Below are 12,330 nucleotides of genomic sequence, written 5' to 3' on the forward strand. Positions count from 1 at the left end.
TAAACTTGTGCTAAAATTATGGGGGGAAAAAATGTTTCTTCTTCTAAATTATTCATATTGCAGTTATTCTACAGTTTTAAGACCTGTGAGGTTCTGTGATAATTAATAAGGAATATTGACCATATACGTTCTGTTGCCGGCCCCCAGATACAGAATAGTATTCCCCCAGAGCTGCGCATGATAGTAAATATACACTGTTTGAAACATCAACTTAAGACTTCAGTTTTTTCCTCAGTAGTTTGTGGCATTTTTTAAATTGGTTTGATTTATTCGTATTTTACTGCTCCTTGTAATTTTATACTGTTAATTTTAGTTTTTTCTTTCTTAATTTGTTCTTTTTTATCTCAACTCTTAATTTAAAGATCTTTGGTACCTAGAAGGTGTTGTAAAGGGCTACAAACATTTAAAACATTTTTATACTTTTAGTTTACATTGTTTAGACATGATCTACAGTGTATAAGGTGTTAAGTAACTTTTTGTCTTCATTTCTCAAGTGTATCATCCATTGACTGTATATGAGAACTGGACTGAGTGAGTGATATGTCACCCATTGAAAATGGTTTACTTCTGGCTCCAACAAAAGTAAGTCAATTCTGTTGCCACTTTTTTGCAATATCAGGAGTGAGCTTGTTGGAAGGCCACACCCTTTCCATGAGCTACTCTAATTCTGTCAATCAAACATTTCGAGCACTTGACAGGGCCAGCAGTCTCCAAATACTTTTATTAAGGCATCTATTTGTTCAATTTATAATTTGAACAACTTGCACAACAGAAAAAAAAGGAAAACAATATAATCAAAAAGAACATGCTAAAAAGTAAGCAGTGCAAGAACAAATAAAAAAGGACAAATATAATGACTGAGTAATAGCTGTTTATTTCTCCAAGGAGTCTTTGGGATTTTGGCTTCTTGGAGGAGCCTTGGCTGTTTGGAGGATGATGGGGGAGAGGTCACTCAGTCCAGTTCTTTTATAGAATCAATGGTTTCATCTGAGAACCTTCTGGAGGTCTCCACTCAAGCCACTCTGTCTGGTAGGAATGTTTTCTCTATGAAACATTATTGTGCTTTTGTTTGCTCTGTTATAGCGTTCACACAGACCATAGTTTAACAGTAAAATGATATCTACCATCAGATAAGAATCTCTAGATCCTAAATCCATGTTTTTTTTTAAGTCTGGATACACTTCAGCTTCTATCCCAATATTTTCTCACACAGTTAATGGGGCAATTTATCAATTATCACAAAATCTCTGTCATTTTATCATAAGCCATTTTGTGCCCTTAATATAAATAAGGTTCAAGGGTTGGCTGCAACAGTTGCAGTCAACTTTGTGATACAAGCACAATCTCATCCTGTGTCAGAAGTGCCATTTCACAGTAAACGCTACTTCAGATGTTCGCCACATTTCCAGCAGCTGGTTTGATGGCTTGTTTGCTGTCAGGACTTACAAAGCAGGTCTACTCCAAAGTGGTGCTCTGTGATGTGTTCAAACAGAGCGGTGAGGATGGGGAGCAGCGCCACAGTAGTGTAGTTGATGTTCTGTGACACGCCTTTCATCTGCGAGCGGGAGTGAGTAAACTTCCCCAGCTTAAGGTTCTCAAAGGTCTTCTCCAGGTCCTCTGCTGCGTTCTCGAAGAAGGTCCTCAGGCCCCCCCTCACCTGGTCAGAGCTGGACTTCATCACTGTTCTGATGGAGTGAACAGGACCGTGTGAAAAGGGAAAAACCAATTTATGGTTTTCTTCTGGCCTAAAGACTACATTTTAATGTATGTCATTCCCAAAACATTATCTCTCATTGAGATTTAACTTTTTTGTCCATACAAAATGAGATTTTTTAAATTAAAAGCTTCCATAGCATAAAGTAGCGCAGGGATTTATTTGACTGCTCTCAACGCTTCACAGTTCATAAGGATTGTGATAAATTGTTAAGCTTGATGGGTCATGGAAGGAAAGAGAAATAAGAAACAGGAATATGAGCAGCTCGAGCTCTTCAGCATAAACAAGAAAGAACAATACTTAGCAGATTTAGCCTCATTATGTGGGCGCTGCAGTCGCAAACAACACACAGTCTCTAAAGAACACCAAGGTCCTTCGGCAACATGTGCTGCATGAAATGTCTGCAGCTTATTGAAATGCCAGAAGAGGCTCTTGTTAATGCCAGTGCCTCCCATGACAATTATGAGCGCTTGAAGGAAACACTGACAACAAAAACATGTCTCTTTAGGGTCCACGTGAGGATAGATCCACTTATCATTTGCAGGATGTCTGTTTGCCTCCAAATCGGCTTGTGCTCATTGATTTAGCAGTACTTTATCATCTCTGAAGTTAAATGTGCACCTACCTGGTGTCCAGGGTATGTGCCAGGATATGCAGACAGCTGACCATGGTGGTGGAGTCGCTCCCTGTGAAGCAAAAAAGCTGTTAGTATGATTTTAAATCACTCAAACCTATTTTTCTATCAATGGCTTTGGCTTGTGTTTACTTTTGTGATATGAGTGCACAAAAGTATTTTATATTCCATCTACTAGTATCAGCTCTTAATGTGAGATGTTTTACAGAAAGACTAATGTTTATGATCACAGCTGCCACTAAAAATGACGGCAGTCTTGCTTGCTTGAAAAGCAAAGACTTCATCAATCAAAACAGGCATACATTGAGTGTGAGAACCGGACCGAGTTAGTGGGACGTCAACCATAGAAAATGTTTTACTTCCAGCATTCAGTCGCCATGTTTTCGCAATATGTACGCTGTCATGTCATAACCAGACATCGACAGCAAATATCGATTGGTCCGAGTTGGTCTGGGTCAACATTTCTATGTCATCAATCAGGAGAGAGCTTGTTGGAAGGTTAAACCACTACCACTTGGAAACAGACTATGGAAAATCTATCAATTAAATGATTGGAACCTTGGCTGTGGGGGCCAGCAGGCACCACACGCTTCTATTGAGGCATCTGATTTGTCAGTTTATAACTTGAATGATTTCTACTACAGAAAAATCTGCATTAAAAAACATTAGGATTAGCAAAAACATGTTAAAAAAACGGAATCAGAGCAAGAATGGTTATGCTGACAATTGTAATGACTAAGTAATAGCTGTTTATTTCTCAACAGAAGGCTATAGGATTTTGGCTTTTTGAAACCTGTTTTGAACATAAGGGGAGGAGGAGTCACTCAGTCCAGTTCTCATATACAGTCAATGTATGCACCACAGTTAGCATGTCAAAGTCAAGAAGTGATGATGATTTAAGGTATCGTACTTTTCGGAGTATAAGTCAAATTTACGTGCGTGTATCAGTATTTGCAACTGACAGCAATGCAGAGGAAGAAGGGCCATACAAAACAAAAATAGAGTAGGATCTGAGCGTTCTCCTTATGAGCTAATGTGGGGCAAGTCATCAAACTGGGTCACAGAGCTTTCCAAAAAAGAGGCAGCACACGCAAATTTGTGTTAGGTGTGAAAACAGAGTTACGTCAGGCTTGGCGGATTTGTACAGAAGCATTGCAATTTTCTCTAAAAAGTGCAACTTATACTCCAGAGCGACTTAAAGGTTTTTTGTTTCTCTTCTTTATTATGGCTTTTTTTGGGGTCCTGCGACTTATCATCTGGAAAAGACGGCACATTTTTTTTTGCTATCCTCTGACACTTGTTTTTGTGTAATTTTTCTTGTAAGAAAACTTGCACACAGAAGAAAAGTTTTGTGTTGTTCATTTTCAACGTGGGCTAAAATGTTTGGGCCGATGTAAATGAAGTCTTTGAATGACATCACATTTATACACGCCCTTAAATCCCCAACCAGATGTTAGTAATCAGCTTACCAAAGAGTGAAATCCTATGTCTGACAAGAGCTGCCAGTTTGCAAAACAGACTGAAGACGTCAGCAGCAGAGAGAAGGAAGAAGACACAAAATCATGAAGGGTTAACGCTTCAGAAGAAAGTTAGTATTTAGGAGTTTGATTTTCTTAACCAGAAACTGGCAAGGGTTGCTGTCAACCCTTGAACTACCTGGCAACCATCTCTTTTTCCTTGTTGGAGGCATAACCACTGCTGCTGAGGTTCTTATTGGGCGATGAGAGGAAGTACAGAGAATGGTTTTTGAAGTACTGGTCTATGAGGGGAAGAAGAACCTAAAGGGAAAAAAACAGATTAGATGAAGGACAGAAATAAAAATGTTGCAGCTTCCACCACTTGAAACTTTTGTCTTACTTTGGCAAAAAACTTGATTTCTTGCTCATGAGGTGACCTGTCTGTTTTTCCACTGGCAGCCATGGCCTCTAAATGACAATTGACATTTTTTTTAATAAAAAAAGGGTTTTGCTTTTAAATATTCCTTTTCAATGTTTTATACCTAAGTGGGCTATAAATTCCTGCGCCGAATCAACGTACTTCAGCAGTTTCTTGAGGAATTTATAGGCAAACCTTTTCTCCATGGAGGGAGAGTCCTGCTCCAGGTCCTTCAGACCCCTGCAACACATAACGGTCCTTTTGTATGTACTATTCTTTTTGAAAGCCTTCAACCCCTCCTAGTTAGAAGCATGACATCAGTGACATACTCTCTGTGTATTGACCTTGTGATGCTAAAGCCATTGATTTGCAGGAAGCGGAAAAGATCCTGCGCTTTTTCTCGATCGCGAGCTTTCTCCTTTGCTGTCAGCGTGTCGTAAGGCACCAACAAAGGATGTGTTCCTCCACCTGTAACCACAAACACCCCCCATGTGACACTTCATGCAAATGAGAGACACCTTTCAGCTGAGCCAATTTCCCACAATATAAACCAGCTCACACTCATGTGAACATTTATCAGCACGTGCACACACACACAGCTCTTGTCTTTGTGCAGCATGCATCCCTGATTGACTTCCTTAGCAATTCACCTCTGCTTCCAAGGTCACTTTTCTTCTTCTTGGCCCAGATGTTATGATAATTCTCTGCCACCACCTCCACCATCCCCTTGCACCAAAGATAAAGAGAGACAAACTCAGGAGTGCACTTCACCCATAATACTCATTCATATGCAGAAAATGTAGCCTTTGATCTTGCATTCATTTGAAGGATCCTTTGATTTTTAAAAGAAAAACAAAACAGTAACGTAACAAAGAAAATGCTCACCTGCAGTTCTCTGGGAAGAACCACGTTGCTCATGTCTACAGGACTTGGGTTGAAGCCGTTTGCCTGGAAATGTATGCAAAGATCTGTGAGCTTCGAGCTATAATTTAAGGGGTTGATAACACATACTTCTGTTTTACTAGCGTTCCTTAAAACAATCACTCAGACTCTTAAGATGTGTGACTAGTGGAATCAGATTAGGAAGAGATTTACTGAGACTGAAAACAAAGTCACTTGTTAGAAATCTCAAACAAGCACAATTGTAAACCAAGAGCTTGTGAGCAGTCAGCAGCTTTAAACTCCTTTTAAAGCTCATCAAATAGCTTTGAAAAGAATTGAAAAACTTGAGTCTTTCTAAATAAATAGTTGAGTATAGAGGTTGAAAAAATGTAGCTTTTTTTGAGCTGAACAGCCAATATACACAACAGGTGAGTTGTTCCGTTTTTTTGCTAGTCTTACCTTCCAGTCATCTTTTGATCTATTGTAAAGGTATTCCCAGTGGTCTTTTAATTATGATTTTGTTGTTTTTAGCCAAAATCCAATGTTTTCTAGGACATAATTTATGCAGAGTGGCAGTAGTTTCACTATGAGTTGTAGGCAGGACCACTGGCATGGAGAAAGCGTGCCCCCACTTCGGTATACATTCTCTCCTGCGAGCTTACAGCCCCATTACACCCTCAACCTAACATTACCAGTGCAACAAAAATGGTGAGAAATATTGGAGCTATCCAGCCGTACAGTTTTAAGTATGACACCAGCTCAGACAAGGGAAAACAAAGCCGTCCATGGATCTATTTGTCTGCCAGTGGATGCATCAGAATGGAGCAGAGCAGGAAGCTTGTGGCGCACCCACTATATTTTTTACGTCATAAATACAATCTTTTTATAATTATTTTTTTTCGTCTGCTCCTGATTCACAATCATTTTAATTCAGAAATGCTACTTTAAGCTTCATTTTCTAATTATATGTCTTTCATCATAACAAAGATGTTACAAGACCACGCTAAAACATAAATATTATCTCATCCTTTCTGTTATTATATTCAAAGACACGTAATACTCCTAAAAACACCATCAAAATAAAGATAAGTAACATTGGTTGAGTTTTTCAATGTAACCCCCTATTTTTTACCTTATACATTATTGCCATTTTATTTTTAGTTGTATTTATACTTGATTTTTATCATTATAGTCAACATTCCACATACTTTGGGCAAGTTTAGATCATGTATATTCAATTATAATTATTGGTGACAATTGCTGATCATTTTTAAACATGCTTTAAGAAAAAGTATATGTTTGTTCTGCTGTAATATATTAGCTTTTGCTTGAAATAAATAAAAAAGAATTTTAAAAAAGTGATACATTTATTCCATTTCAAATTTTTTGTGGAACATTTGCTTTACTTTAACTGCATGTCAACGCTTTTTCACATATTCATATACTAATACACAAACGCCGCAGTAAATGTTGTGTTTTTAATTTCATGCAGGACATAAACCTGAGCCTTTGAGCTGTACCTGTGACACCTGTGATATTTTCCTCATTTTCTCACTCTCCCTTTGCTGAGACATGCTCTCTCCATCCTTCGTCCTGTCGATGCTCCAACCCATTGCCAGCATACTCTTCAGGGACTCTCTTATTGGCCATCGGTAAATCTCTTTCTCCTGGATCACAGAAACGGAAATTTAGAAGGAGGAATTCTGCGAGCAAGGACATTAATCTTGGGGTTGTTGGCTTTTGGCACATGGCATTGTACCTTTTCTGTCAGAGCTTTATAGATCCGGAGCTGAGGGTGAGTCTTTGCCTTCTCATCTATGCAGTCACCATATTTCCACCCTAGCAGCACCTGAAACAAACCAAAAAGTTAAGGATATTTAATCAAAAAGTAAGAAAAAAAACAATGATTTTTTTAATCTAAAATAAAAACTATTGAAGTACTATTTTATCATTTTTTGTAATAAGATGAATTGCAGTAGGAAAGTACCTTTTTTGGGTCAAACACTTATAGCAATGCATTCCAGCTAAAATCAGATTTATTTTTTATTTTTCTTTGGTTGATTGCTTTTAAGTTGTGACTTTGTGCAGCATTCTATCAAGTAAGGCCTGTTTATTTTCTATTGACCCCTGTGGCCTGCTCCCACTCTAACACTGAACCACTTAACGCCCATCATGTTCATGCCAGGAGCTCTCATCTTTCACCGTACCTTTTCTGCAGACCATTTCTCGTGGCAGTGCTCAGAATATTTGTTGGCAAAATGTTCAAGCTTCTCTGGGAAAGCAATGCTAGAACAAGAAAAAAACCAAGACAGATATCGATTAGTCTGCAAGTGTGTGTCAACATGTGCAAATGAAGTCGTATACATGTCATTACAGGTTTAATGTATTTAGTAGGGCTGATGCTACATTTGCCATTGATTTTAGGCTCCGAATTGGCTTACTTAGCTGTATTGATGGGTTTAGGGTCAAAGTTTCCTTGAGCATCAATAGACACAGGCTTTTCCAGTGTGGTATTAATGGAAACATCCACATAGTCTGGGGGTAGAGCTCCTGCTATGGCACTCAGACATGGCATGGCCATCTTGAACAGTTCTTGATCGTACTTCTACAACAGAAAAGTTTTAAAGTTAAATGCAGAATCAAAGTAGTGAAATATTCTACAGGGGATGTGGAAACAGAACATATAATTCTGTATAATGCATTTTATTGGTAAATTAAATTTTCTATGCAATTCTTTAAAGCATTAAAGTCACATTTGCACTCCTTAGAAAAAAATTAAAGCACATAACATCAAATAAACTGGACTGCAGGGGAAAATGTGCCTTTTATTCAATATTAATTCACTTCTATTAAAAAATCAGAGAGAAATACTCCCAAACCATGATAACAACGTTCTGATGACATAACACAAAACCCAAACACCTTACCCTCTGAGACAGAGAGTCAAACACTCCCCAGAAGATCCTCTTTGTGAGAAGCAGCTCATCCTCTGATGCCGTTCCGAAACTCCCCCAGCCTGACGGGAGGCAGTAGTACTTCCAGTTCTGCTCGTAGTGGTTAGTAAGCAGCTGAAACAGAAGGTTTGACCAAAGAAATGCATAAACTATGGTGGAGTAAAACCACAAAATTCCAGGAATACTGCAGAACAAGCAGAGAAGCAAAAATTTGATTTCAAGTTGAAGCTCTTTTAAAAAAGAAACTGGAGGTAAGTATTATTTATCAATGAGCCACTACGGGCTTTTTTCTTTTAATCTAAATTCCTTCCAATGAAAGCTTTGTTTTATTGAAAAAATATATATAAGAAGCCTGATTTCAATATGTGTTTACCTCTGATGTTAGACTTGAAAATAATGAGGGTGTGCTGGCGGTATATTTTCTAATTTATAATTTTATTTTAGATTTGTCAATTTTGTTATTATTATTATTATTATTATTTTTGTTACTCACAAGTTCAAAAAATGTGGTGTTTATGTGAAAAGCAGCAGGATCTTAACATCAAAGGTAATATTTTCATTTGAGCTGGAGGAAATAAGCTGCTTTGCGGCTCTAAATCAAGCTCATCTATTCTAATAGGCTGCAAAAGCCAAGAATGACTAAGGAGCAAACACTAAAATAAATAAATTTTGTAAAGAAAAAGAAATTTCAGCTTGAAATAAAAAAATGGAATAAAAGTGGTACCGGTTCAATAACATAAACTGAGCTATGGTTGCCAATATGGGGTGAAAGATAATGCACAGTGGGAAGGGGGGGGGGACTATTTTTAATGCTAACCCTTAGAGGCATCTTGCAGTATTCAGTCAGCAAGGGCACATCAAAGACGAGGCGGCGCAGGAGCTGCTGCAGCATAGAGGGACGGAGGTGCCTGCAAAATAGGAAGAGACCAGATAAGACTGTTGCTGCCCCAAGCGTCATCAGACTACCATCAACTTTGTCATTTCAAAACACTATTTTAGAACATGTGTTTATAAAAAAAAAAAGTAGACTGCAGTAACGACAAGCTGTCTAACCCCTAAACTAAAGGCATATTTTTGCTCCATACCTGCAAAGAGATAGCAAGCACTCCTCTATGGCGTCTCGCTGTGCTTTAGTCAGAGAGCGGCCCTTGGACAAGCGGTAGATGGTGTGGAGGGTGGAGTCGATGAGGGTGGCGTGGTGTTCGGTGCCGGCAAAGAGAGGCGCACAGCGAGTAAGAAGGGGCAGCACTGCTGAACCGATGTAGCGATTCATCGCCAGGGCTGTCTCCGTGGTGCACAGACCCTCCTGGAGAAATAAACAAACAAAAATGTACATAAGAAAATGTGAAATTTAATAAAGATTATGATGCTGTTTAAAGCCAGTTTGTGATGCCTGTCCAGTTTCCTGTTCACCAATTTATTAAAAAAATAATAGTTGAAACTTTTTTTTTTCATTCAATCAAATTTGCTTTTCACATTTCTCTGTTTGGTTGTCCCGACCTACCGTATCCAGGGAGGTGGCGGCCCTCAGGTCAGGCAAAAAGCCCACTTCCAGCAAGTGAAGCAGAAAGCTCTGATCTTCAATCCCATACACTCGGTCTAAAAACAGGACTATGGGAGCCTTGTGGTCCGGACTGAAGCTTGCTGACATGTCTGGCTCGGTCACTGATCCATCTGACAGAAAACATGACAGACACAAAAAGGCAACATTTAAACAGTGTAATCCATGCGTGTCTGAGGCTCTGGGATACCCAGGGAGGTGTATGCGGTGCGTGAAGGGAAGTCTTTTCTGATTAGCAAAGCCATACGTATTCATTAAACTGCATGCAGCCGTTGGAACTGCAGAGTTTGTGTAGCATTGACCGCAGTAAAAATTGTAGTCTTACCGTGTTAATGGCACAGCTGTAGAAACTACTTTTTTTCACTTTAAATCTGATTATTTAAAAAAATAGAAAGGAATATTATATCATATGATTTAATTCAAACAACAGTGGTACCTTTGTTGACAACAGGCATTTTTAGAGGAATGCTGATAATTCCCACTAGATCCTCGGTTGGAACCAGAGAGCGCAGGATGGCACGAATGCGCAGAGCTTCACCTTTCCCCTTGTTGATGAGCTGGAAAAGGCATGTCAGTTACAGGAAGCTGCAACAAAAATGTCCCCAACTGTTCTACTGTTGAAGTTTCAAACAAACATACATGCATCTCAGGAGCACAGCGTCCCAACAGGTCAATAAGTGCAGAGTAAAAGGACATGATGGCATTGCCCATGTGCACTACCTCCTCCTCATCATCACCATCAGCAGATCTAACACAGAGGAAAAAAGGTGATGAGATTAAAATTAAAATGTGTTCACAAAGTAAAAGGGGGAAAAAATTGACGTTTTAATAGTAAATCCTGCTTTGATTTTTGGAAGATTTGGTTAGGATTTACAAATCAGAGCTGATTCCCTGCACCGAGCCTGGCAGGTCCAATGCTGGCGTCTCTGAGATCTTTATGGCTTCTTTCATTGCAGCCAGCAGGCCGTTTCCTCCTTCTCCACGGAGGGCAGGTCCAAAACACTCGGGACGGCGGATGAGCAATTTGACCACAACACTGGAGTTCTCCTCCACACTCTCCCCTGAAGCCAAGACACAAAATGAATGAATTTAAATGTTTAAGAAAATGCACAAATATACGTAATAACATCTCTGAACATGCTACACATCATTGATTCACCAAAACAAATTATGGACTGCCTTGAGACACTGAAAGAAGTATTTGTTTGATTTTTCTGTTTTATAGATAAAAAGGAAACCTTAGTGGAGGATGAAATAAGTGCTGTATTCCTACCATTTACAAAAACAGCAAAACGCAAGAAGGACAGATAACGCTCTCCTTCTATGGGGTTCCAGCCAATATCTGGATAGCCTTTAGCCAGGAGCATCGGACAGCTCTGGAGACCACAGCCAGCTAGATAGGTGACCACCTGCAGACACACCAGATGCAATCAATAAGCTAGAAGACATAATATACTGATCCTGCATTTTCATCCATCCATCCATGTTTCTAACCCGCTGTATCCCTTTCAAGGTCACTGGGTCGCAAGAACCTGTCCCAGGTAGGGTATGCCCTGGCCAGGTCACCAGTTGCGGGGCCAAAACAAACACACAAACAGACGCACACACACACATTACATCTGATGTGCAGAGGTAGAGTGGTCGACCTCTGGTTGCAAGATTACAGGTTCAGTTTCTGCTTTGCCTGCCCATTTGTCAAAATGTCCTTGGGCCAGACACTGAACCCCACATAGCTCCTGGTGGTTATGGGCTGGTTCCACAGTTTAACAGTGGCATCAGTGACTGAAAAACAAAAAAAATCAAAAAAAAAAATCACCTTGTCTAAGTCTGGTTCTTCCAGTGCCAGCGCCAGGCCATTGTTGTCCATCACAGAGGATGCAGCTACATCCAGCGGAGTGGACCCCCTCATGGCCGGAGAGGCTGCAACACAAACCACACACAGGATTTGGTGTTACCTAATTCATGTCTGTGACTCTGTGGCAAAATGACAACAAACAGTAGGGGATGTAGTTTCCTGTCTCTAAAAGAATGACCTGCTGTGGAATATTCTTGGATTTAATGATTTTGCAAGGCTGTTTTTGCACTTATAATATCAGTTGTAACATGCATGCACAATGAACAGGCATAGAACTGTATGGAGAGGCATGAGTGTTATTGAGATAAAAACTAATATGAATTAGATGATGTTAGCTTCTCTTTCAAATAAATTATCCACCAACAGGAAGAACATTTCTGTCAAGAATGACCTTAGGTATCTCATCCATCATCCATTAGTAACCGTGACTGACAGACACTACCTACCTAAGCCCACACTACTGTTCTCTAGCAGGTAGCTCAGGTGGTCAAACATGGCTTTCTGGTTTTGGCGACTGATACGACAGAAGTAGCAAAGGAAGCGACAGCAGCTCGCCACCATCTTGGGGAAAGCAATTTCCTGCAGAGCGAGAGTTAAGAAAAAAAAAAAAAAATTTCCGTATGAAAGCAACAACACTGTTTAATTCAGCAGATCAATATAACAGTAAAAGCTCCTGTACCTGAGACTTGTCTCCTCCCAGTACGTTGACCATCACCTCCATGACCGTCTCATGCATCCCCAAGATTCTCATTAGGTTTGGATGCTGATAGAAGACCTTATTGTTCATGATGTCACTGCAGGATAAAAGCAGATACTCATTAAAAACTATAACTTTAGAGGAAGTCTCATCGACAG

General features: G+C 39.6%; 1 protein-coding gene across 16 annotated transcripts in view; it reads right to left on the reverse strand.

Moving 5' to 3' along the window:
* LOC101172039 (ryanodine receptor 3-like) overlaps positions 1-12,330 on the reverse strand; it is a 115,803-nt gene that overhangs the window by 27,451 nt on the left and 76,022 nt on the right. For 9 of the 16 annotated variants that reach the window (XM_023951503.1, XM_023951502.1, XM_023951499.1 and 6 more), the window contains 24 exons: positions 12,155-12,269; positions 11,922-12,054; positions 11,437-11,540; positions 10,894-11,029; positions 10,495-10,681; positions 10,260-10,368; positions 10,057-10,177; positions 9,564-9,733; positions 9,145-9,365; positions 8,877-8,967; positions 8,033-8,173; positions 7,547-7,710; positions 7,313-7,391; positions 6,865-6,954; positions 6,626-6,772; positions 5,109-5,171; positions 4,874-4,949; positions 4,553-4,691; positions 4,348-4,463; positions 4,206-4,273; positions 4,005-4,126; positions 3,818-3,867; positions 2,340-2,400; positions 1,447-1,685 (listed from right to left, as the gene is read on the reverse strand). In XM_023951503.1, the coding sequence (XP_023807271.1) occupies positions 1,447-1,685; positions 2,340-2,400; positions 3,818-3,867; positions 4,005-4,126; positions 4,206-4,273; positions 4,348-4,463; positions 4,553-4,691; positions 4,874-4,949; positions 5,109-5,171; positions 6,626-6,772; positions 6,865-6,954; positions 7,313-7,391; positions 7,547-7,710; positions 8,033-8,173; positions 8,877-8,967; positions 9,145-9,365; positions 9,564-9,733; positions 10,057-10,177; positions 10,260-10,368; positions 10,495-10,681; positions 10,894-11,029; positions 11,437-11,540; positions 11,922-12,054; positions 12,155-12,269 (2,942 nt within the window). The remainder of the gene's footprint in view (positions 1-1,446; positions 1,686-2,339; positions 2,401-3,817; positions 3,868-4,004; positions 4,127-4,205; positions 4,274-4,347; positions 4,464-4,552; positions 4,692-4,873; positions 4,950-5,108; positions 5,172-6,625; positions 6,773-6,864; positions 6,955-7,312; positions 7,392-7,546; positions 7,711-8,032; positions 8,174-8,876; positions 8,968-9,144; positions 9,366-9,563; positions 9,734-10,056; positions 10,178-10,259; positions 10,369-10,494; positions 10,682-10,893; positions 11,030-11,436; positions 11,541-11,921; positions 12,055-12,154; positions 12,270-12,330) is intronic. The other 7 variants (XM_023951510.1, XM_023951509.1, XM_023951506.1 and 4 more) reach the window with 1 other exon arrangement.

The sequence above is a fragment of the Oryzias latipes genome, chromosome 22 (assembly GCF_002234675.1).
Source record: "Oryzias latipes chromosome 22, ASM223467v1".
Taxonomy (NCBI): Eukaryota; Metazoa; Chordata; class Actinopteri; order Beloniformes; family Adrianichthyidae; genus Oryzias; species Oryzias latipes.